The sequence below is a fragment of the Phyllopteryx taeniolatus genome, chromosome 6, assembly GCF_024500385.1.
Source record: "Phyllopteryx taeniolatus isolate TA_2022b chromosome 6, UOR_Ptae_1.2, whole genome shotgun sequence".
In the NCBI taxonomy this organism is placed as follows: Eukaryota; Metazoa; Chordata; class Actinopteri; order Syngnathiformes; family Syngnathidae; genus Phyllopteryx; species Phyllopteryx taeniolatus.
The window spans coordinates 29,133,339-29,157,703 of record NC_084507.1 but is presented as its reverse complement, the minus strand read 5'-3'; the positions used below and the strand labels follow the sequence as shown (position 1 = coordinate 29,157,703).

General features: G+C 42.0%; 3 protein-coding genes and 1 long non-coding RNA gene across 9 annotated transcripts; 1 reads left to right on the top strand and 3 right to left on the bottom strand.

Moving 5' to 3' along the window:
• Nucleotides 1-254: 254 nt before the first annotated feature.
• mrpl13 (mitochondrial ribosomal protein L13) lies at nt 255-8,404 on the bottom strand. 2 transcript variants are annotated; one of them, XM_061777732.1, is made up of 7 exons: nt 8,277-8,404; nt 7,407-7,530; nt 6,739-6,832; nt 6,343-6,403; nt 5,705-5,791; nt 3,765-3,886; nt 255-545 (listed from the first exon to the last, which is right to left on the bottom strand). In XM_061777732.1, the coding sequence occupies exons 1-7, from the start codon at nt 8,301-8,303 to the stop codon at nt 521-523; spliced, it is 540 nt and encodes a 179-aa protein (XP_061633716.1). In that variant the 5' UTR covers nt 8,304-8,404; the 3' UTR covers nt 255-520. The 2 variants fall into 2 exon arrangements, with proteins under 2 accessions (XP_061633716.1, XP_061633717.1); XM_061777733.1 differs by lacking the exon at nt 8,277-8,404 and adding an exon at nt 7,601-7,755.
• Nucleotides 8,405-8,507: 103 nt separating this feature from the next.
• Nucleotides 8,508-12,217, top strand: dscc1 (DNA replication and sister chromatid cohesion 1). Its single transcript, XM_061777729.1, has 9 exons — nt 8,508-8,929; nt 9,013-9,181; nt 9,647-9,781; nt 10,235-10,325; nt 10,482-10,620; nt 10,691-10,743; nt 10,814-10,968; nt 11,046-11,194; nt 11,731-12,217. The coding sequence occupies exons 1-9, from the start codon at nt 8,508-8,510 to the stop codon at nt 11,840-11,842; spliced, it is 1,425 nt and encodes a 474-aa protein (XP_061633713.1). The 3' UTR covers nt 11,843-12,217.
• LOC133480073 (uncharacterized) lies at nt 9,080-12,764 on the bottom strand. 3 transcript variants are annotated; one of them, XR_009789167.1, is made up of 4 exons: nt 12,600-12,764; nt 11,040-11,150; nt 10,202-10,637; nt 9,080-9,196 (listed from the first exon to the last, which is right to left on the bottom strand). It is a non-coding gene; the product is annotated as an uncharacterized LOC133480073 (long non-coding RNA). The 3 variants fall into 3 exon arrangements; XR_009789169.1 differs by lacking the exon at nt 12,600-12,764 and adding an exon at nt 11,720-11,860; XR_009789168.1 differs by having other exon boundaries at nt 9,115-9,196; nt 10,211-10,637.
• A 304-nt stretch (nt 12,765-13,068) lies between these two features.
• On the bottom strand, nt 13,069-24,003 carry LOC133480068 (carboxypeptidase Q-like). 3 transcript variants are annotated; one of them, XM_061777727.1, is made up of 12 exons: nt 23,876-24,003; nt 23,728-23,787; nt 23,413-23,542; nt 22,534-22,743; nt 22,324-22,440; nt 19,160-19,367; nt 18,877-19,084; nt 16,278-16,389; nt 15,537-15,628; nt 14,761-14,856; nt 14,469-14,574; nt 13,069-13,559 (listed from the first exon to the last, which is right to left on the bottom strand). In XM_061777727.1, exons 3-12 carry the CDS (start codon nt 23,540-23,542, stop codon nt 13,399-13,401), a joined length of 1,440 nt encoding a protein of 479 aa, XP_061633711.1. In that variant the 5' UTR covers nt 23,728-23,787; nt 23,876-24,003; the 3' UTR covers nt 13,069-13,398. The 3 variants fall into 3 exon arrangements, with proteins under 3 accessions (XP_061633711.1, XP_061633710.1, XP_061633712.1); XM_061777726.1 differs by having other exon boundaries at nt 23,880-23,962; XM_061777728.1 differs by having other exon boundaries at nt 13,069-13,508; nt 23,728-23,893.
• Nucleotides 24,004-24,365: the final 362 nt, after the last annotated feature.

Genomic DNA, 24,365 nt, shown 5'->3' with positions numbered 1-24,365 from the left:
ATGTTGAGTCTGGCCTCGACTCCTTGACAGGATCCACAAGCACAAAAAAAAAACGGAAAAAAAACGAGCAGTGAGCCGACTCTGGTCTTTTTCTGTTGTCGTTTTTTAACAGAACACAAAATGTCTCATCGCATGAACCTATTTATTTTGTTTGCTTTTATAACCAATAAATCTGTAATGAGACAACTGTTACTTCTTTTGTTCATGAATGTTACACAGACAATGTTCATACTGTGTTAAAAAAAAAAAAAACAGGAAGTCATTTTTTTTATTAGCCTATTTTAAAATAACTGAAATTGACAGAAGAAAATTAAAAATAGTTACCACATTAGTAGTTTTTACTCATCTCGAGTTATCTTTTTTTTTTTTTTGTGAGATCAAGAATGTCTGCAACCTAGTCAACAAATGTCAATGAGAAACGCAGCTGTTAAACACAGGAGGAGAATCAGACGCAAAGCTGCAAACACGGCACGTCGCTGTGGTGTTTATGTGAAAATACATGGCAACCTCCTTTGTCGTTTCACTCCACCTTGAAGTCTTGAGATCTGCGGAGTGGAGAGAAGACAGAAGAAGCACGTTAGCAGTCGAGCAGGCGCACGCTACGGAGGCCACAGATACGAGCAAGATGATGGATGACACGTCACACAGATTTGATCGGTTTGTGTTTGCATTTTCAAAACGACACCAAACACAACATCGTTTTTTTTTTTTTAATGTGTTGTTCATCTTTCATTTCTGGCCCAAGTCAGATATTATCAGGTGGCGGTGTTTTGGCTTAATGGCCGCTCTATCAACTATAGCTCTATGTTCATGTTGAATATTTTCTGTCTGAGCATTTGTTTGATTGTGTGTGTGTGTTTGCTCCTAAGTCCTGAGAGAATATTAACTATGTGCTTAATAAAGGGCAATGATTACAATCGCCCTCGCTGACCCCAACCGTGCACACAAGGTAAAATGAGTTGAAAAGACAGAGTGAATATTAACAAGGCGAAGGCCCCTCTCGTGAACAAAGCGGGATTAACTTGACCTTGACGACCGCACCGCGGCGCCGCTGATTGGCTGAAGATTGGACCAGTAAACAATACCAGGTCGCTCTCATTTATCACCGCGCACATGGACAGCGATGGCCGACGCCGAACACAGAGGCCAAACACAGACGGGGCTTGCACATAAAGCACTAATCTCTCTGGCTCAGCATGCAAAAGTAGGAGGTGTTAAAAGAATTATTTACGGGACTGTCAAACTAACTTTTTCCAGAAGCTCAACAAGTAAAAAATGAATGTGAAGTAACACAACAGACATTCATTTATTACAACAAACGTGATTTCAAAATGCCCTTGTGTGTCTGCTTGATGATCAGTCAAATTAAATAAAGCATTTTACTGCTACGGGAGATGCCAGCAACAATTGTAACAGTGCACTGATATGACCCATACAGACGCAAGGAAATATGCAGTTTTGTCACAAGTGATATGGCATGACTCCTTCTTGTGACTGGCTCCAAGTCAGCCCTTAAGATCATTCAGAAGCTCCAAAATTGCATTGCCGAACATGCATTTTTTTTCTTCTGGCATTTCAAAAATGTTTAAAAAAAAATGATCTGTCTCCCACGTCCTCTCTCATTTGGCAACAGTGACCGCAGTCATGTTTAACCAACATTTGTCTATGCTTGATTAACTTTGAAACTTATCAAACATTTTCAAGCTTTTTTACATTTATTTACAATCATTTTGTACCGTACTGTGTGTTTTATAGCCACGAAACTCATATTAACGGACAATAACCCACCCCCATTAGTCTGTTAAATCGAGGTTCCACTGTACTCTTCCCAGATGTGCAAAATGAACTGGACGGCAATTTGGCAGACGCAATCCTGGGTGTGCCCGGTTAGTAGATCTGTTTGCGTGTTTGAGTCAATTTTGCACGCGCAAACCTGAGAAAATCGGACCCATAATCGCTAGTGGGATCGGAAAAGTCACTAAATATAGCAACAAAGTCACTAAGTTGGCAGCAGTGATTAGCAGCTCGCTGGATCGCATGCCTTGAGTAGCCTTGGTCGTCATGGTGACGAAAACCGTACTCAGTATTTGCATGCCACAGACCCCCATCCCCACCGAAATTGAGTGATTGCAACCAGAATGACAATTGGATGTTAAGTGCATGGTAATTCTTTGGCTTTTGTATATTTTGATGGAATCAAGTCCGAGACTTTTTATTAAGACACCTGGGAACTGTTATAAATTACGGAAGGGGAAAAAAACCAGCATAAATGGTCTCCATTGAAATTCAGGCATTGTCATGGTTTGCTTCTATCAGACTGGAGACTGGCGAGTGATTGAGTCCAGGCTACTTTGTTCAAAAAAGACAACAACTCTCACGAAGGAGCAGCAGTGTGCTTAGATGATGAGTTGAGATGGAAAAAAAAAAAGTGAATGAACCAGGAGCAGGTCCAATGACCCGATGGGAAGAGGAGGTTTACTACGCGTGAGGCCACACGCCGACATTTCAATTATTCTTATCATGACAGCAAACACGGGCGTCACTGTCATCACCCTGCAGAAATACTCTGACAAGCCATGAATACGATTACGGCTTCCCGCCGACAAGAAGTGGGTGTGACATTTTCAGCCTCGTTTATTCAAAGTTTGTCACAGCAGCTGTCTGAAGAAGACCTGCAAAATCACAAGCGACGTTCGTTCAAATCAATGCGACAACACAAACGGAACTGAACGCAGCCGCCCAGTAGGATTGAAACTTGGAACCTTTTCCATAATGTAAAGGAAAAAAAAAACGTATACAGGCAACATTTTAAAGTAAGATTATTAGCTAAATTGTCTATAGGTGTGAATGTGAGTGCGAATGGTTGTTTGTTTCCATGTGCCCTGCGATTGGCTGGCGACCGGTTCAGGGTGTACCCCGCCTCCCGACTCCAGCACTCCCGCGACCCTAGTGAGGAGAAGCGGCTCACAAAACGGATGGATGATTAGCTTTCATTCAAGTACAAAGAGAAGTTAACCTCTGTATAATAAAGCTAAAATAAATCAAGCTACTCACCCTTTGTAATGCCAAACAGACGCATAATGGAGAGGGAACAGTAATGTGGTTGCGGGGTGTTGATTCCGATGTTAATTGATTGCATTGATCATATCGTACTGAGCAGCTACAATCATGTCGCAGTGGTTTCCAATCATGGTTCTACGGTTGTCATCGCTCTTTTACTCTTTGCCTCGTAACTATTACATTTGTGAAGGGATCACCCAAAAAATGACAAACACTTGCGGAGTTAAACCTTTATAGGCTTACCGAGTTGAAATTGTGACGTCACACATGAGGATGGTGTGACACCCCAAATGTTGTTTGATTTTTGAGGCATATTATTACTGGAAGTTTTGGTTGAACACCAAATTGTTGGACCTTTGTGAGATTCAACTGATGGGGTTGCACTGTATTTAGGTTTTTTTTTTTAACTTAGCCATATACAGACTCTCTGGAGAGCCTGAGTTAGCGCTTCGTCTTTATTACACGAGCAGCTGCAGTACGTTCAAGCATCTGGAGCTTTCCCTCAACAGCAGCCGAGAGTTTGAAATCATCGAGTAAAACGGCCATCAACTCGACATCGCCCCCATGTCGTCCTTGACCATGTACAACATACCAAAACATCACACCGTTTAGGTAGGGCCGCTGTATTAGTCTGTCCCAGCGTTCATCTCATTCATGTACTTGTGCAGTGACACACTCGGTGTTGTGTGTGTGATTGTACGTACGGCGTCCAGAGCCTGGGGAAGGCGTCGATCTCCTCCTGCGTGTACTCGCTGAGCTTCCTGGGAATTTCCCTGGGCTGAGGCAGCTCCTCCGTCAGGTTGGCTCGGATGTCTTCGGGCAGTTCCTGATGACGGACAGACACCAAGTGAGACGCAGCCAGGAGAATGGTGAGAAATGAAGATATGTGGAAAGACAGTGAACCACCGGTTATTGCGGAGGATATGTTTCAGACGGACCCATGATAGGTCAAATCTGTAATATAGAAAGACTATATAAAATTTTCAAAACATTTAAATGTTACATTTTTTTTTTTTTTTTTTTTTTTTAATTCTACCCTACCACACGCTTTAAACATTTAAACTGTCAAGTGTCACAATTTTTTTTTATTTTCCCTTAGCGCCTTTTCTCACTGTCAAGAAATGGGGGAAGAAAGACAAAACGAAAAGAAAACTCCCTCGCTCGCACAGTTCTCCAAATAAGAGGCCGAGTGTGCTTGCTTCAAGCTGTCTGTCACTCCAACTTGTACAAACAGATAATAAAACTGGCACGTAAAACAAAAGAGTAACAAACATGGCATATTTAAACACAAAAATGTTCAACCAAAACATAATTTTCTTTAAAAAGGTCAAGTAGCATTATGCTAATGTAAAAGGTCATAGATGGGCTAACGGAGAGTTCGTGTGTCTACATTTGGTAAAATAAATACTATGGATTTGCTACAATTGTTTATTTTCTTCTTATGTTTACTAATGTACCATATATTCTATTAGTTGAAAACAGTTATTGACCCAAACATTTCAAAATAATACAACTTACAGCTGTAATTACAATACCGTGACTCTGTGATATTTTTGCTCAAGGTTATCATACCTACCTGACTAAGCCATGCCTAGCTGCAGCACAACATGGTACTACACTGAAAGCTCGCAATTCTAACTTTCAACTAGCCTGTACACTAAATAAAACCCAATAAAAAAAAATGATCCCATAAAAATTGGTGATATAGCCAAGGCACAAACGATAAACCCAGATATAACAGGGGTTCACTGTAAAAGGTCAATCTTTGGGGGCGTTCCAGCCCTCATTGGAGGTTGTGTCTAGCTCAAGAGCACGTTGGTAGTGCTCAGAGAGCCAATCGCCAGCTTTCCACGAAGCAGCCTTAATTTCCAGAGTTACACGCCGATAAGGTCTCTTTCTCATTTGATGTGCGCCCCGCAGTCAAGTCTTTACACACGGAGCTATCGCTGCTTTTTAAACCTTTGCATGACCTTAAGATATTACTCTCCAAGGTCTCTCACAGCCTTCTTAATGACTCAAGGTGGGTGGAGATAAATATTCATTAAGGGCGCCAACAAAGCCACAGACGAAGACACCGTGGCATCAAAAAGAAACTTCACACGCCACTCGAGGGAATCGAAAACAGCTCCCGCTATGGAAGCTCCTTACTAGTCATGAAAGACGCACATTACTCAGAGCGGGGCGTCATTTTTATCATCATGTGACCCACTGTGCATCCTGGTAACAAAACATGATGATGATGCTTTAGCGTTGCCAAATCATCATAATGGGGTTGCCGTGAAAATTCTATTTCACCCAATCAGATACCTGACTGATGAGGTCTGTCCTTACAGACATCGAAGCTGCAGACTGAAGATGGAAGCACATCGTGAAGTTAACCAAGTCATATGGCGCCACCTACTGCAGATAGTCGACACTACAAGGCCAAATACGTTTCTGACGAACACTGACACTGACATTTAGAAAGAAATCCAGTAAATGTACCGCGATACAGTGAAGGATTACTGTAACATTATAAAACGTGTTCCCATTATCATATGAAAACACGTGTCTTATGTTATTCCATTTTGATCAATTGTGGAAAAAGTGATTTAGCATTTGAAAGCAGACAGTAAAGTGCGTTTAAGTGCTGATGTGTACGTACGTCTTCGGGAAAGAGGTGCAAGCGCTGCATCATGGTACGCCTGTGCAGGTTCTTAGGCAGCATGCCGTACACCGCTAACTTCACGATCTGGTGGGGAGAGACACGTTTCAAACGAGCGGAACACACAACTGAGCAAGTCGAAGAAAAATAAATGTAATCTCTGTAATCTCAAAGAAGAACAAAACAGAAGGGGAAAAAAAACAGAAAAGTAGTTCAGCAAATCCTTGCAAAAGATTCTGACTTCGAACACTGATGTTCAGCAAAAATAAAAATAGCATTGTTAATGTGGAAAACAATTTGAAATATATATTTATGGTAATCATTATTTCATATATACGTTGCACTTATTTCATTAGTTTCAAAGCTTGAATGCCATTTTCTATACCGCTTATGCTCAACATAGTCACAGGTGAACTGAAGCCTATTCCATATTCCGGAGCCCGGATTCAAACCCCCAACCGCAGGACTGTGAGGCTGATGTGCTAACCAATCGCCCACCATGCCGCCTTAAAAATCATTAGTGCAGTGTACTAAACGCAAATATACATGTATACGACCTCAAAACGCAAAATAAGCTTTGAGTGTGCACAGTGAAAAGATGGAAGATGTGTGTGTCGTCAGGGCTTGGCGGTGCTTACAGCTTTGGGGTCTTTCTGATGGAGCTGTGCAGCAGTGACTTGTGTGAAGCCCCCAGGATAGCTTTGGAAAAGACCGAGAAAACATTGAGTAAGGACTGACAAACATGTTCGGTCCGTGCTTGTAATTGTTGGACACAACAGGAAACTTTCCAACATCGTCTCGTCTTTTACAGTTTCCCAAATTTTATTCTTTAGAAAAATCTCATGGCACACCACCAAAGAGAAAATGTCACAAAAAGTATAGATTTTAGATTAACAAAGACATTATTTTTAGTAGAACAGTAATTCAAAAGAATTCATTGAAATTGGATCATTTCAATGGCACACCTGATGAGCTCAGTGGTTGTGAATCACAATTTAGTGGACTTTTTTAGTGGACGCTTGGTTTCCACTCACCCTGTGTGCGACGAGTAGACTTTCTGCTCCCATTTGTTTCCAGAGAAGGCGATGTGTTTGCTGTTTATTACCACGACATGATCACCGCAGTCGCCTGCACACAGAGCACACGATATGACGACGGACACAAAGACAGTACATGTGATAAACACACTCAAATTCACAACGATTGGTGATTTAGAGTCTTCAATTAACCTAACATGCATGTTTTTGGAATGTGGGCTGAGGTACCAAGAGAACAAAAACATGCAAATTCATCACACACAAAGAACTGAGCCAAGATTCAAACCCGGAATCCTTGACTGTAAGGCGGACCAGCCCCATTTTCACCGTGCAGCCACGCAAGGATCCCAAACAACAACTTTTCAAGTTTAGGTTTACTTTTATGTGCGTGCTAATATATGGAAAAGGAGACACTCAAAATAAATATGACGATAAAAAAGTTGAATTTTTAAAGCTTTTGTTCAACAAATGACCAAAAAAAAAAAAAAACAGAAGACGAGAGCAGACACGGGGAAAATAAATGACGATCACCTTCAGTTGTTTTCATGTTTTTAATTTTACACTCTATTCCAAAACATATACTTGAAATTTAACGTTAATGAAATGTATTGCCATTAGAATTTGTTAATGAATCCCAGGATTGTGTGCGTTGTGTAATCACTCACTGAGTGCATGGTAAATAGGTTTGTGCTTCCCTTGGAGCCTGACAGCGCACATGGTGGCTATTTTCCCAGGAGGCTGCAATCTGGCGTCGATCAGGAACCACGAGCGAGCAAAGGTGGCCCATTGCTAAAAAGACGGCGAGATAAATGACAAGTTCATTACATGGAACATGACCCACACTTGCCATTCATGTCACCTTTCAAAGACTTGATTCTGCTCAGTATCTTAAATTGAAGGCCACAGAATGTCGCAGTGCTTTATGGCTCTTCTGCAGTTGTGTTGGAAGAAGTGATGCATGGAATACATTTCATTAAAAGGGACACATTAATTTTCTAAATGAAACCACAAGTGACACAAAACAAATCTCCAGTGATTAACTATTAATACTTAATACATAATACAGAACTGTTACGTTATCACACCGATATTGTGGAAAGCTACCGACCTAGAGTGTGTCAACGTAATAATAATCGACTATGCGCATCGGACCATTGCTAATCAATCGAATTTAGGTCATAACGTCTTTGTTATTGAACGCTTTGACACGAGTGCAATTTGTCCAGAAATTAGGATTACAAAGAGACGAATGAGCTAATGAAATTGAGATAAACTGATTGGATCCTGACTGATCAGGTAGTGTGCTGGTTTAACCTATTACCCGCAGTTTATTGTTAACTTTTTATGAAAGAAACATGACTAATGCTTAATCTCTTGCACATGAATGAATAAAGCACAATTCTGGTATATCTATTCTACTCCCTTTTGCATGGGACAGCTACATGGCTAATATGAAAACTGACAGCGTGGGCTGTCGATATCATCTAACAGCACGAAACATAATAAATAATAATAATAATAATAATAAACATTACCTGGGCAGATCTAGAGAAACTTGACATTTTGATAACACTACAAGCTCATCCTCGCACCGTTTTGGCTTGACCCCCAACGTGAGCGACTGTGCGTTGAAGATTTGTACTCGTCTGAAACCTAATGTTAAAATAAAGGTTCCGTATATAATGAGCGCGCTACGTTCCGTATAAACGTAACGTTTTGTTCGTTTGAATGTATTTTATTTAGGTTGATTGGGGTGTACAAATCCAATGAAAACCCGCTCGAGCGTTGAGGAATATTTTAGAAACGCGGTCCGCTTGTGCCCGATGGAAGTTTCTACACGGGTTTATTTTGCCACGACACCAAAGTTCAGCTTCCTTCCTGCGAATGGCGAACTGAGGGCGCGTAAATTCTATGACAAGTCAACGCAGCAGTTCATTTTCTTCCTCTTGAAAACACCGACAAAGTGGCCGCCTGGTGATATTTTATGCTGGACTTATTCAATAAGAGGTCTGTTGAGCATGAGGACTTTGGAGGAGGTTCAGGCGACGCTTGAGATCGCCAAGCTGAAAGAGGAAGACCTGCAGAAAACCATCCAGTGTTTGTCTCTGGGGGAGAACGTCTCATCTGCGGATTACTGTCTGATGGAGCTGGACGACACGCTGTGCAAACACCTAGAAGCGGGTAACAGGTCGGAGCAAGATTTGAAATTTGTATTGTAAACAATATGTTTGAAAGCGCCTGTAGCCCTGAGAATGATGTGCTTTTGGGCAGCCTGGTGATCAGAGGGGATAAAGACGAGCACGCCGTGCTGTGCAGCGGCGACAAAACGTACGATTTGAAGATCGCAGACACGTCCAACCTGCTGCTCTTTCTGCCGGGATGCAAAACACCCGAACAGCTCAGCAGCAGCCAGGAGAGCACACATCTCGCTCACGCTCAGGTGCACGACCGCAGCCTGCCAAATACCATTGCAGTTCCATAAGTGCTGGGCCGTCAAGGCGTTTTCTGATGACTTGCACCCTAAATTCTACTATTTGTTTCACCATGAAATTGTATTTTTTTTTTATTTTTTTTATTGGAAACAGTCTAATCTCTTTCTTTTGTAACATTTGTCTTGGACTGCACTGCTTCTTGGATGCGTACGTGGATAATCGAATTTTTTTGTGATGTGCTGCCATGTATATCTAAGCTGGCCAGGTCCTTCGGAATCAGGAGTGCTCATCGATGTAGCAATCGGATTGTTCCTTTTCGCAATCACATTTCGAATTCACCTCAGAGGGCCAGCTAGCTGGTCCACACTAATGTCATACATAATAAAACAAAAAAGAAAATGCAATAAAAGGAAACAAGATAATGGAAAATCATCATCGGAGTTCAACTCAAGTCAGTTCTCCCCTCTTCGCAGATCTGGGGCTTTTGCAACAGTTACTGGGAAGTGAGGAGACAGCGTCCTAAAATGAAGAAGCTGCTGAGAGTTTTAAGGGAGAACCCATATGAAGGACCTGCCTTAGGAGGGCAGCAGGAGAGCACAGAAAAGACGGTATCATGTTTTTCCTCCTTGAACCTGCTGCTATTTTATCATGATTAATACACATTGATTACAACACACCGTGCACACTAAGATTCTATTTCTATGATAGACTGTATATCATGTAAGGCGCTGGTTGGTTCTCAACTGCTGTCACCCTGGGGCCCACATTTTTCTATTGTCGCTAAATCATGATCCATCAGCTAATAAAATAGTCCCAAGTAGCTTTGTTGCATTTAGCAGGTCATTAATGAACAATATAAACAGTTTGGGTCCAAGAACTGATCCTTGTGGTACTCGGTAATTGATGTCAAATTGTTGTGATTTTGTATTATTTTTCTGGACAGTTTCTAAGTAGCTTTTTAACTTGAAAGCTACTCAAGTTGTAGCTTTCATATAGTCTTAGGCACCGGATATAAACAACATACATACCTGACTTACAGTATGTGTATCAATCTGCTGTAGTACACCATGGATGATCTGCTGGAGACTATTCAAGCTAGTGAAGAGGAGCTCAAGAACCACTTGAGGGCCATCCATGCCTGTCAGATAAATGGTGAGAGCCACGATGACACACACGCCTCGCTGTCCGTGTCAATCAACACTGTGTTATTAATGTCAGGGCCAGTGTGTGTCAGTGACAGTAAAGACATTCAGTGTGTGTGTGTGTGTGTGTGTGTGTGTGTGTGTGTGTGTGTGTGTGTTTCTCCAGGCCGCTGGCGTGTGCTCGACTCTGACTATGAGATGAAGTTGCTCGGCCATGTGACTCAGCTGGTGGACTCCGAGTCGTGGTCTTGCAGCAAGGTTCCACTTCAAACCAGTCTGGAGGAGCTAGGCCCGCTCGAGCCCAGGTTAGCGTCTACCGTCGCTGCAGCACATGAACAGATGGAAAGAGTTGCAGTAACATAAAGTCGTTCACAGAGAGATGATTGAGCACTGTTTAAACTGCTACGGGACACGCTACATTGAAAATAGTGAGTAACATTTGCAAAATCTGTAGCAATTGGGAAATCGTGTTTTACATGTCCGCTTGCCTCCACACAGACGACGTGTTTTACGCGCTGGAGGAGGCTAAAGTTTGTCGGGCCACCGCGCTTATGTTGCTGAAGAACGCCATCAAGTTCAACCTGAGGGAGTTTCAGGAGGTTTGGCAGCAGAGTGTACCAGACGGCATGAGCACCAGCCTGGACCAGCTCAAGGTTTGGATCTGATCACCACATTTTCATTGTACATCAGAGATGCAGAGAACATCATGAGAATGTTGTACTACCTTTAGAGCTTTGCTCTGGTAGACCGCACCTCCCGCCCAGAGACAATCTGCCTTCTGCGGGTAGAAGATCTTCCAGAGGACACAATGGAGCGCTTCAACCATCTCTTCACTCTGCGAGAGAAATGGACAGAAGAGGATATTACGCCATACATAGCGTAGGTGTCATCTGTTCTTGATAAGAAAAAGTACTTTTTTTTGGTCACATGTACAATATTCAGTAAAATATATTTATTACTGTCGAATAATAGACAACCAGAACTGATTGGCGGAGCATGCATTTGGTACCTGGGCCTTCAGTGAGGACTTACCTGGCTTAATCCACTCATTAATACCACCACTATCATGTCGCAATTATTTAAACAATCAAACTATTACAAGATCGCAATATAACGTTCAATTCCCACCCCCCTGGCAGTGCAGCCAAGAGAAACGCTATGAAATGAAGAGAATAGACTTTTGGGAATAAATTAATACAATTTCATGGAAACTGAAAATAAGTCAACCTGCATGATTTTAGCATCTAACAAGAACGAGGTATTCGCCTGCAATAAAAGAAGGCGAAATAAGCTCAGAATTTATAAGGCAAAAAGTATCTTTTATTCCTTTTTCCTTGTCATCAGTGAGTATTTATTACTATTTTCTTTTTTGACTGCATCATATTAGTAATGTTGTCATCCTACCTGCTCTCCAGGGACCTGTGCAGTGAGAAACAGACCACAGGAGCACTATTGACCAAATACGCTCGATCTTCAATGCAGAATGGCATCAAGGTGTTCAACTCAAGACGGCCTATTGTGACTTAAACATCTCGTACCTCCCATCACTTCTTTTGCAAACAAACCTTACGACATGTTTGTCATGTTTGATACTGAAACTTGGCATTTATCCTGCAAACTACTTCAGTTGGAATTGTATAAATTGTTCACAATAACACATTTGTGTTATTATGAAGTGGCTGCTATGCGTAAAGTTGTCCACAAGGTGGAGCCATGCAAAGCAAAATCATCTAAGTGTCGATGGGGTACACTAAGGGTCACTAACTTACTTAGATCACTTAATCACTTAGAAGTGATTATTTTCAAATGTAAACAGAGATCCATCCATCCATTTTCTGAACCGCTTATCCTCACTAGGGTCGCAGGTTTCTAATATAATAAAGTGAGACATATTGATATTTATCGGTTTCCTACCTTGTTAAATCTTTGTTGATAATTATTGTGAGAAATCATGAACATGATCAATGTCCTCACATAGTGAGGACATGAACATTCAAAATAATTTGAGCAGAAGTGTGTATCAAACTGGTAGCCCTTCGCATTAATACACCAGTAGCTCAATTTCAAAAGCTCAGTGACCCCTAGTTCACAGTAAAACTAAACTTTATATGGGATAGCACGTTCTCAGTGGGTTTGTAACTATTACTTTAATATTAAACCTGTAAAGTTAAATATACAGTAATTATCTATCGCAAATAAACTGGCAACACTATGGGTCAAAAAAGTTAAGATAAACTAACCAAGGCTTAAAAAGAGACCAAAGAGAGTAAAATAACCGAATTACGTTTAAGCCAAGTCCATGAAATGACGTCTGCTGTTTGTGCGTTCATGTGGCTTCCTGCAGCTCGTGTCAGCGCAGACGTGTGACTCATCGTGCTGCAACGTCCACAGTCTGTTTCTCAACTCACAGAATCGTGTGCGTGCGTGTGAATCAGCCCATGAGTTCAGCAGTCGCTGACACAAAAAGTGACTGAAGGCCTGTTACATGTTACAACAACATCCAGTGCACACCCTCGCAGTTTCTAAAAGGCTCTACGTCGACATCACTGATAGGAATGGTGACTTATCACTGGATTGGGAAATCGTGTTTTATACAGCCTTCTGTGTCAATCAAGAAATCAAACTAATTATGAATTCTGTGCAAATCTTTTTTTCCTGCCGTTACATTCTTCGTCTTCTATCATTTTGATCGCGTCATGGCTCATTTCACTTATCACTGTTTCTGTCAAAACACCAAAATGGGAGCAACGCCATGCTGATGAATGGCCATTGAGAGCAATGGCAGTTTATTCATGTAATTAAAACAAAATCTTACAGAACACATAAAATTGGGGATTAAATAAAAGTGCCACTTTGTAAACGAACCAAAATGTTTTTAAAACGTACAAGTATAAAAAAAAAAAGCATGGAGTAATAATTGGTCTTAAAAGCAGTTTTCCCTCATTCTTGTCACATTTTGCTCCCACGTTAATGTGCAATGTTAATTTTCGTTAAGGCTTTACACGATACTCTCTGCTGCAATATCCCCAATGTAAACACTTCTGACGCCGGTTCCGAGAATCCGTGTCCCCTCCTCCAAAGCACTATCTGGGCAGCATGTCCTCGAGGTCTGCTACCACGTAGGCCACCACGGCCCACAATGCCGAGCAGAGGTCCATGTCTCCAGGGTCCTGAACTGTCATGGTATCAGCTTCTGTGTGGTGGAACCAAAAATAGCGACTGTCGGCCACATGGAGGCTGGCACCTGGATAATAGCAACACATACAGAAGTTTTTTTTTTTTTTTTAAGAAGTCAGTTCTTTTTGTAGTTAAATATAAAAACATCTATCTATCTATCTATCTACTCCATTACCTAACTGATTCTGTGATTTGATTTCATTCATCTTTCAGGAGGATGTGTGTTTGCGTTCCCATCTTTCAAATGAATATAATCTAGGCGGTTGCTTCATCACCTGTGCTTTCGATCATCTATATAAACTAGTTGCAGGACTGGACCACTCAGTTCCACTCTGAGCAACTCAGAAAATAATAATACAATCGATACAGGCATGTCTCAATGAATTGGAATATTGTAAAAAATACAAATACAAATACAAATCATTTATTCCGGTATTTCTATTCAAAAAGGGAAATTTGTAAATTATACAGATTTCTTAAAAAATCTGAAAATTAGATTGTTTCTTATGTAATATTCACATTTCTTGATATGGTGAATTTTAGGTTTTTATTAGCTGTGAGCTACAACACCTGGCAAAAAGTATGGAATCAACGCTCCTGGTGATCATTTACATTAAATGTTTAATTTTCAAGAAATAATAATGAAGAAATAATCCCTGAATGTTCACGGATCATTTAAGATTAGTTGACCAGAAGAGTGTTGACAGAAACATTTTTTGACTCCAAGTTTGATTTTCCCACCTCAGAACCAAGATACATAACACTCGGGGATTTTTTTTTTTTTTTTTTTTTCTGAGATCAATTTTAAAGCAGACATCTTTCCCAACTTTCCTCTGGTAAGAGGCAGAGGCAGTGAATCTCTCTTTAGCAGCATTTTTGTACGTAATAATCTATTCAGTCACACCACTGAAATTAGGATACAATAATTCCCATTTCACCTTGTGGTGAGTAACAACCCGCTGCTGACTAAACTTACCCGGTACTCCGGCCTGCATCCAAGGCGAGATGTCTGTACCCTCACCATGTGTCTCCAGTTTGGTCGTATTGAGAGGAGCTAACAGTTTGACCACCTCCCCCATCACCTGTTGGTACACACACATTTCTTCACGCTACCACTAAATACAACTGACAAATACAAATCAACAGAGGATCTTGCTTTTCAAGCTTTCCTGATTTTCAGTACTCAGTAGTTTCTAGGGCGTACATACAGAATCAGAATATAAGGTATATTCAACAATATTTATGTGATTGCAGTGCAAATCTCTTACCTTTTGTGCTGCAACGCTGCCAGTAAACTGCAGGGCCACCGGGCTGAATGTCCCCATGTCAGACTCCATGACCATATCAAAGTTGGACACGTTCACCTGGATGGAAGAGGAAGTTGAAAGACTTAAACAGAGCACAGGCACATTTCAAATCTGGTCTCCGAACTTCACAGAATACAAAACAGTTCGGAAAACGACCCCCATATGTTGTCAAACCACAAAATACTGTATATCGTTGATAGTCGAAGACAGTGCTTTCCCAACCGGTGTGCCGTGAGAGATAAGCAGGTGTGCTGCGAGAAATTATTCAATTTCACTTAATTGGTCTGAAAATGATTTATTTGAATTGCTACAAGGAATGTTTCTTTGTTCATAAATCTATGCCAGGAACATTGGCAGAACAATGAAATTATTTTCCACTAGATGGGAGAAGGTATATAATTAACCCATATATCCAGTTTTGTTTGGTGTTTTGATGAATATGTGGTTTGGCTTAATACGGGTTGGGAAACACCGCTCGAAGATACACCGAGAGCTAATCACTAATCTAGGCAGTGTCAATCACAAATTGAATGCTGTAGCCAACATGAAGCCAGCGCAAGGCCTGATATGAGAAGACTTAACCGGACATGGACAGCAGCACTGTGGATCAATTGTCGGCGGTCAACAGATACATGACTGACTTCTACAGTCGTCCTCTCTTTCATTGTGCAGTGTCATTTGTTATTTGTTATTTTGTTCCTTCTATTCAGAGCAGCAGCAGCAGCAATGTGTGGGACCTTGTGAAGATCGTAGTACTGCTGCGCTCCAACTCCACCCTGCTCTTCGCCCGTCCACAGCACTGTGCGCATGGTCCTCCTTGGACGTAAACCTGGAAATGGATAAGAGTGCGCATTCATAGAAACATAAACATAACTGTGTAGTATCACTTTATAATAAAGGTATTCTTATTAGTTTGCGCACTGATTTCACATTGATGCTAAAATAGTTTATTAACATGTTGAAGCTATTAAGTAGACATGGATAAAACTGCTTAACTCCCGTAATTGACAGCAAAAAAATTAATAATTTTAAAATATTTTTGTTATCCATGAGTTCACTGTTTTATGAAAAAAAAAGACTGTGCGTTTAAATTAAAGCCATTCACGTGCATTGCAAATGAGTTTTAGTGGTTACATGTTGTTCTGTTCAGTCAGTAAGGCAAAATTTGAGTAGAAAAAGGTGAATTCTAAATCATCAAATTCATCATTGCTGTTCAAAATTGTATAACACTGAGAGCTCACCGAAATTAAAGTTAAAGATTTTTGGGGGAAAAATAACTAAACTAGGTCTTGTTTTTTCTATGACAGGTGGTCGAATCAATTTTTATATAGCACTGTAAGTTTCTTTACATATTGTAAGATGCTTTGGAAGTACTGTACTAAACTACTCATTCACAGCGAGAGAACAAAATGATAAGCGAATTATTTACTCAGCTTTGTTTACAGTACTTGAGTTTGTAATTGTTTGCCTTGGCTCACCTAGCTGTTTTATGAGTGACAGGGCTTCCCAGGAGACCATGGCTCCGCCCCCATCATCCATGGCACCCTGGCCCACATCCCAACTGTCCAGATGACCGCTCAGTAGGACAACCTAGCGGATATACGTGAAAGAGATTAAATCCATACATCCCGCTGGGGGGGGGGGGGAAGGGGGGGACAAAAGACAAAGACAAAACACAATTTCCAGTAATGTTACATCACGTTGAATTCCTATCAGCCAGATAATGTGCGGACAAACCAAAGTGCGGACCATGACCCTGAAACGTTGCATCACTTTGAGAGAAAAACCAACAAAAACAGGAACGAGCACCTTGTTTCATAACCAAAAAGCAAACAAAATATTGATACTCCTGAGGTGAAACCAATGCATCGTTTATTCTTTTTTTAGTGTTTCCCATCGAAATGCTCACCGTCAGCCGCACAGGAAATGTATTATTCATCTCTAAATCAGTCAAATTGTTGGCGGCGTGGTGCAGGGAGTAAGAGTACGCCCTGAAACCAGAGGGTGGCTGGCTCATATCACCTACCGAGCGCATGTAGTGGTTGTTTCCCACTTAACGGACACTTAACCTGCATTGCCTACAGATAAATGTGGTTGGCTATTTGGTGGTAAAATGCCGTAGACACAGAATGGCAGCCACTGTCAGACTGTCCCAGGGCAGCTGTGGCTTACCACCACTAGGTGTGACTGAGGAGTGAATGAATAATGCATGCAATTGCAAAGTGTCTTTGAGTGCCTAGAAAAGCACAATAGAAGTGTAATTCATCATGATAGCTGTTAAATTATTATTACCTTTTGAAAGGCAGAATATCTCATGCAGCTCATGTACCAGATAACATTCAATTGCACAATTGGTCATAATGCTGACTGTAGTTGCAAAAGCAGGAGTCGAATAAGGGTGTTAAATGTGGTATTATTGATCAATTAGTCAATTCTTTGTGATGGGATTGTTTAGTGATTAATCAAGTCTTAATGGAACAGAGGCAAAATTGGGTGAACTCCTTGGCTGCGACTGAAATGACAACAGAAGATGTGAAGTTGTCCTACAAGGTGCAAATGCTAAATGGGCAGATGGACAACAGTCAAAGCAATTCATTCCTGTCAGATTATTGACGAGCCTCATGCTCTGAGTCACGAAAACACAAACCGAGTCCTCAAAATACACACACATCCTTTGCTGCGACCGCAAAAAGGAAAATCCACGAGCGAGAAATGATTCAATTATGTCATGCGTTTCATTTCCCCTTTCTATACTAATCCCACGTCACACTTTGGACTCCATCATATCCATATATGAGGTGCGGTGTTTTTTTTTAACTGTAAAACTGAACAGGCCCAGGCTTCACTATCTCTACTGTAAATGATTAAACGCTTATACACAACCATTTCACCAATGAATCACCCATTGTGCCTTCAACAGGCATTCAATCCGGATGTAATATTTTTCATGGTAACCCATGATTCAATATGCAATACACACCCACCAGACAATTAAGAATATCTGCGTAATCTCATTACATCAAAAAAGTACAAAATGTGTTTCAAAAGGTCTGCCTTTACGAAGATAATAGTGTCCGTACAGTATGGTTATTTTGGAGATTTGTTTAGAAGAAATTGTTTATCACTTTGTACCCGTTTTTCTCGGTACGCAGGTATGCGTCATCTCAAAGGATCTGCACATGACACTTTACAGTGCATGTCGGCTCAAGTCGTGGTATGTGTGATATATGACACAATTTTGATGGAGCAAAGCCTCGTGATTGCTGACCAAATCATTTTACCTAAAAGAATGAACTCTTTTATTTTTTTTTTTAATTAACTAATTCACTGCCAGCCTTCCCAGTTAACATGGATATTTGACTTCTAAAGCCGTCAATGGCAGTTAATGTGTTAAGAATTTAATTGTTTGTATATTCATTCACATGGAAACTGAAACCTATTTTCTGCAGTCAGCTGATTAGTTATATTAATACAATAGACTAGAGAGATTGACATTTTCAGCAGACTTCCTGTTCTTTAGAAAGGAGAAGAAGCTGTGGGGAACTATGACGACCACTGCAAAGGCAGCTTTGTGTATCATTTCGTGCAGCCAGAATTGGAGCAATGTCTGTGTCATAAAATTAAAAAAAATAAATAAAACACACACCACCATAAAGGAACTTAAAAAAGATTTCAACAGTCCCACATTCCACCACTTCAGTAAATCCAGTCAAAATCTTCTCTCGGTAGAAAAAGACAAACACTTCCTCAAGGTGGGTAATACGTAACACGTGTGCGGGTTCGTTCTTACTGTGCTGTGATTCCAAAGAAACATATTTCATGCATGAACTACTACTTTTATCTAACTTTGGATCTTGTGAGCTGTGAGGATAAACAGTACAGTACACAATCAGATGGAAGATCTTAATCATTCCACAGGTGGCCACCAAACAGATGGGATGAATTATTCAAGTGACATCATACATTCGCCCTCCTTTGAATGTGCCAAAGAAGTTGATTTAACATTTCAAAAGCGAGACGGCCTGTGCACACATTTAAATGAACTTGGCAGGCAGACAGAAGGTAGGCAGGTGCTACCTGCTCGGGGTGCTGCCAGCCTTTTATCTCAGCCACCGTGTTAAAAGAGTCGGCATACGGGAGCGTCTTGGCGGCCATTGTGAGTCTGACAGTGATCCGCTCTCCCCTCTGCGCTATTCGCCACATCAGTTCAGCATCCTCAATGGTGATGCACGCCGTAGGGATGTGCTTGACGCCATCTTGGTAGTCTTGCCAACCTGTGTGAGGACTAAAGATGGAGAGAGACCGAGATTAAACAATTGCTTGATAACGGAGACGTCCAGGTCTACAGGTAGATGGGTACCTATTTATTGAGAAAGGAGTAACGGATCGAATGAGTGTGGCCACGGCTCCGAATTTTGACGCCTCAGAGGCGCCGTATTCACGGTAAGCCACTGTCTCGCCATAACTGACAAATGGCTGGTTGAAGACCACAATCCTCCCTGTGGCCTCGTTGGCTCGGCTCTTTAGTTCCTCAAAAGACCCGACAACCAATACCTCCGCCTCAATGCCTTCAGACAAGGAAGGGAAACATTACAAAAGTACAAAAGTTAGTTTTATACCAAAGATCTGTACGTCCATCCATCCATCCATCCATTTTCTACCGCTTATCTGAGGTCAGGTCGCGGGAGCAGCAACGTTAGCAGGGACGCCCAGACTTCCCTCTCCTCAGCCACTTCATCCAGCTCTTCCGGGGGGATCCCGAGGCGTTCCCAGGCCAGCCGAAAGACGTAGTCTCTCCAGCGTGTCCTGGTTCGTCGCCGGGGTCTATCCTCCCGGTGGGCCGTGCCCGGAACACCTCACAGTGGAGGCGTCCGGGAGGCATCCGAATCAGATGCCCCGGCCACCTCATCTGGCTCCTCTCGATGTGGAGGAGCAGCGGCTCTACTCTGAGATCCTCCCGGATGACCGAGCTTCTCACCCTATCTCTAAGGGAGAGCCCGGACACCCTGCGGAGGATACTCATTTCAGCCGCTTGTATCCAGGATCTTGTTCTTTCGGTCACGACCCATAGCTCGTGACCATAGGTGAGGGTAGGAACGTAGATCGACCGGTAAATCGAGAGCTTTGCCTTTCGGCGTAGCTCCTTCTTCACCACAACGGACCGATACAAAGTCCGCATCACTGGAGACGCTGCACCGATCCGCCTGACGATCTCCCGTTCCATTCCCTCACTCGTGAACAAGACCCCAAGATATTTGAATTCTTCCAATTGGGGCAAGATCTCATCCCCGACCCGGAGAGGGCACTCCACCCTTTTCAGACTAAGGACCATGGTCTCAGATTTGGATGTGCTGATTCTCATTCCAGCCGCTTCACACTCGGTTGTGAACTGCTCCAGTGAGAGTTGGAGATCACAGCCTGATGAAGCCAACAGAACCACATCATCTGCAAAAAGCAGAGATGCAATTCTGAGGCCACCAAACCGGACCCCCTCTACGCCTCGGCTGTGTCTTGAAATTCTGTCCATAAAAGTTATGAACAGAATCTGTGACAAAGGGCAGCCTTGTTGGAGTCCAACCCTCACCGGGAACGAGTCCGACTTACTGCCGGTTATGCGGACCAAACTCTGACTCTGGTCGTACAGGGACCGAATAGCCCTGGCTGTACCCCATACTCCCAAAAGCACCCCCCACAGGACCCCCCGAGGGACACGGTCGAACACCTTCTCCAAGTCCACAAAACACATGTAGACTGGTTGGGCGAACTCCCATGCACCCTCAAAGGATCCTGCTGAGGGTGTAGAGCTGGTCCACTGTTCCACGGCCAGGACAAAAACCCCACTGCTCCTCCTGAATCTGAGATTCGACTTCCCGACGGACCCTCCTCTCCAGCACCCCTGAATAGACCTTGCCAGGGAGGCTGAGGAGTGTGATCCCCCCCGTAGTTGGAACACACCCTCCGGTTCCCCTTCTTAAAAAGGGGGACCACCACCCCAGTCTGCCAATCCAGAGGCACTGTCCCCGATATCCACGCGATGTTGCAGAGGCGTGTCAACCAGGACAGCCCCACATCATCCAGAGCCTTTAGGAACTCCGGGCGAATCTCATCCACCCCCGGGGCCTTGCCACCGAGGAGCTTTTGAAACACCTCGGTGACCTCAACCCCAGAGATAGGAGAGCCCGCCTCAGAGAACCCACACTCTGCTTCCTCATGGCAAGGCATGTTGGTGGAGTTGAGGAGGTCTTCGAAGTATACTCCCCACCAGCTCACAACATCCCGAGTCGAGGTCAGCGGCGCCTCATCCTCACTATACACAGTGTTGATGGTGCACTGCTTCCCCTCCTGAGACCCCGGATGGTGGACCAGAATTTCCTCGAAGCCGTCCGAAAGTCCTTCTCCATGGCCTCACCGAACTCCTCCCATGCCCGAGTTTCTGCTTCAGCGACCACCAAAGCTGCATTCCGCTTGGCCAGCCGGTACCCATCAGCTGCCTCAGGAGTCCCACCGGCCAAAAAGGCCCAATAGGACTCCTTCTTCAGCTTGACGGCCTCCCTCACTGTTGGTAAAATCTGTACGTTTTAAGCTAAATGGGATACCTCAAAATTAGGACGCCATTTTATCATACAGTGGCAATGGTGGCCTTTGTTTCAAATGCAAAGATTACCAAGCGTCTGTTGGGGTAAATCATTGGTACGGCTCATCTATGATCCGCTGGTGATGGGAGACTTCTAATCTCATCTTCCACCTTCAACAGCTTCAAAAAAGGTATGAATAATGAGGAAAGTTTTGTTTCTTTTTTTTTTTAAAAGATGTTTTTTGTTTGAGACTGTGAGCCTTGAGAAAGAAATGTCAGCCCTTTGTATGTTCTACACATACAGGTACATCTCAATAAATTAGTGTCAAAAGCTTAATTTAGCTAGCTAGCTCAATTCAAAAAGTGGAACTTGTGTTATAGGGATAAACTACACACAGAGTGAAATATTGCATGATTTCTTTAATATATACTGTATGTATAGTTTTGATGATTATAGCTTACAGCAAATGAAAACCCAAAATCCACCATCTCTAGAAAGTACAATATTACGTAAAAAAATGAAATCAATCAAGAAACAATTAAAATGTTTTTTTTTTTAATGGAGCAATAAGGCCGAAGTTTGCCCTCTGAAAAGTGTTTCAATTGATGAACTTTTCTACCATATTGTAATTTATTGAAATGTACATGTATCGAGGACTGACAATGTAAGCATACCATACCATATCATAATAGGGATGAGCGCTATAATAAAAAAAAAAAAAAAAAAAAAAGGATGGATGGATTCAGGCTATTTTGCAGGGTTTCTGTGGAGAAGCAGCTATATACTATATGCTATATGCACTTGGCTTTCAAAGGCTGGTCTGGTGTTTTACTTTATCACTAATACAGCGATTATTTAGAGCAGAGGCCACTAATAGAGGAAATCTAGAAATTAAAATCACTTTGATAATGAAGTCATGAAAAATTAAATTTGATTCAGTATGGCTGACCTTCAGGTGTCGTCCCTACACTGCTCCCCAGGCCCAGAATAGCCAGATTCTTGGTCCTCGGCAATGTCATCACTGCACTCTCCTTTCCTCGAACCCAGTGTGGGATTTTTACTGGTTCTGGTGACAAAGACCCAAAGACAGACACACAAAAACCGTTTTAATTCTTCTGTCATACTTTCCTATACAAAAAGAAACCGCAGGATGACTCACCTAGATGTACATCCAAACCGTCCTGCATCATAGCTTTGTACATGTATTCGATAGCCATGTCCAGGTCGAGCGAGCCACTGACGCGGTTCCCGATGGTGTCCGTGAAGTCGGCGAGGCGTCTGTAGGAACGGTTCCGAGCAGCTCCAAACACGGCCAGGTCGATGATCCGTTTGGCCACATCTGCGTAGGCTGCAACCTCCGCCGCCAAGTCTTGACATCGCACATTAATACACACAACAATTGTACGTACGTTTAGACCACCGAAGGTGATTCCCTTAAAGCACCGGTGTCAAAACTCAACTTTTTTTTTTTGTTTCTCTTTCCCTTCTAGAAAACTTTGTTCTGTTCGACTGATCAAGTCTGATTCTCAATAAACCTCAATTATAATACCACAGCGGAAGCTTAAAAACTCCACTGTGGCACAGTAAGACTACACTTCTTTTTCATAATGTGTGTAGTTGGTTGTTGTCAAGCTTAACAAGTCAACTCTGTCATAGTGAAATATCAATTTATTTAAAAACCTTTCAGAGATTGGAAATGTATTTGTTATAAAGTACACAGCTTGCTAATCATGTTTCTCAGTGAAGGTCCACCGTGTGTATTAAATGCTAATAACATTCGCCAAAAATGTCCACCCTGTGAGCAAGCTCACATATTTTCCTGTTTGCATGTACATTGTCTGCTTGCAATTATATTAGTAGTGTTATATTTTGCTTCAAATGTACATTTCTAACAGCATGACATCTTGAGACAATGAATATGAAGTTCAATGGCAAATTTCTACTTTCTAAGGGGATGAAATGGAGACGTCTCAAAGGCACCTTGACTCAATACGTGGCTTAAAAAAAAAAAAAAAAAAAAAAAAAGCGTTTGTGGTACCTTTCCTTGCACTGCTGTTGAATTCAGATGTGAGCATAGCTGAGCCTGGGGGCCGCCCATCCAGGGATGTCAGCATGGAAAACCCCACAAAGATGGAGAAGAGGAGACAGACTTTTGTGAACGGTGCCATCTGAGGAGAGACGTGTTGTCGCCACAGTCAAAAAATCATCAAATCTGTGCACCGATTGGCTCAAAACGGCAACTTGGAACACTTAACATAAGAGGAAGCTCGTGTTTCACTTTCAATACGAGAATACGAAAGTTATGAAGCCGCAGATGATATTAATTCAAACAAATCATCTGATAAAAGATTACCTTCGGTTCCCCAAGATGAAACACTGAGCTCGCGTCACAACAAACAACCAGACCGGTGTTCTGTCAAAACAAGATTACAGTTTATACGTTGACAAATGCGATGACAATTGTTTGATTTTAAAAGTGATGGAAAGAACAAAAAAAATACTTGCAGGCCAGGATTAAAAAAAAAAAAGAAAAGAAAGAAAGAAAGAAAGAAAAAGACGACAGAATGGATGTAAACAAGCTGCTGAGGCTCGCTCGGGATTTAGCTTGCGATCACGATTGCTAACTTCCTCTCGGAACACTTTCAAAATAAAGGCTGAAGAAGCCCTTCGCAGTAAAAACCCAGACAAAAGGAAAAAGGTACAGGTGAACAGTCAGTGTACTACAATGGACGACCGAGACTGCCAAAATTGAAGCAATAAATACACACTAGAGTAAATGACTAACTGTGTCTGTGAAGTATTTAAATATTTTAGTATGTATTTTAATATTTCAAAATGTAATTCATGAGTTCAATATTTATTTATTGCAATGGTTATTTAATAATTTCAATATGTATTCACTTACTTCATGGTCCCATATGCCATACCAGCAGGGAAACATAAAATAAATATGAAAATAAATACATGCTGAAATAATTAAGACAAATATGG

What these genes read in the sequence shown, in the direction of transcription:
- mrpl13 (XM_061777732.1), bottom strand. Translation starts at nt 8,303, where the DNA reads ATGTCAAGTTTCTCTAGATCTGCCCAG. An exon ending in GTTTCTCTAGATCTGCCCAG is followed by an intron (nt 7,531 to 8,276) that starts GTAATGTTTATT and finishes CCGTCTTTTTAG; the next exon opens with CAATGGGCCACCTTTGCTCG. An exon ending in TTCCCCAGGCTCTGGACGCC is followed by an intron (nt 546 to 3,764) that starts GTACGTACAATC and finishes TCCACTCCGCAG; the next exon opens with ATCTCAAGACTTCAAGGTGG.
- dscc1 (XM_061777729.1), top strand. Translation starts at nt 8,508, where the DNA reads ATGAAAACCCGCTCGAGCGTTGAGGAATATTTTAGAAACGCGGTCCGC. An exon ending in CCATGCCTGTCAGATAAATG is followed by an intron (nt 10,326 to 10,481) that starts GTGAGAGCCACG and finishes GTGTTTCTCCAG; the next exon opens with GCCGCTGGCGTGTGCTCGAC. An exon ending in GACACGCTACATTGAAAATA is followed by an intron (nt 10,744 to 10,813) that starts GTGAGTAACATT and finishes GCCTCCACACAG; the next exon opens with ACGACGTGTTTTACGCGCTG.
- LOC133480068 (XM_061777727.1), bottom strand. Translation starts at nt 23,542, where the DNA reads ATGGCACCGTTCACAAAAGTCTGTCTCCTCTTCTCCATCTTTGTGGGG. An exon ending in TGTAGGGACGACACCTGAAG is followed by an intron (nt 19,368 to 22,323) that starts GTCAGCCATACT and finishes CCTTGTCTGAAG; the next exon opens with GCATTGAGGCGGAGGTATTG. An exon ending in GTCACTCATAAAACAGCTAG is followed by an intron (nt 15,629 to 16,277) that starts GTGAGCCAAGGC and finishes ATCCATTTCCAG; the next exon opens with GTTTACGTCCAAGGAGGACC.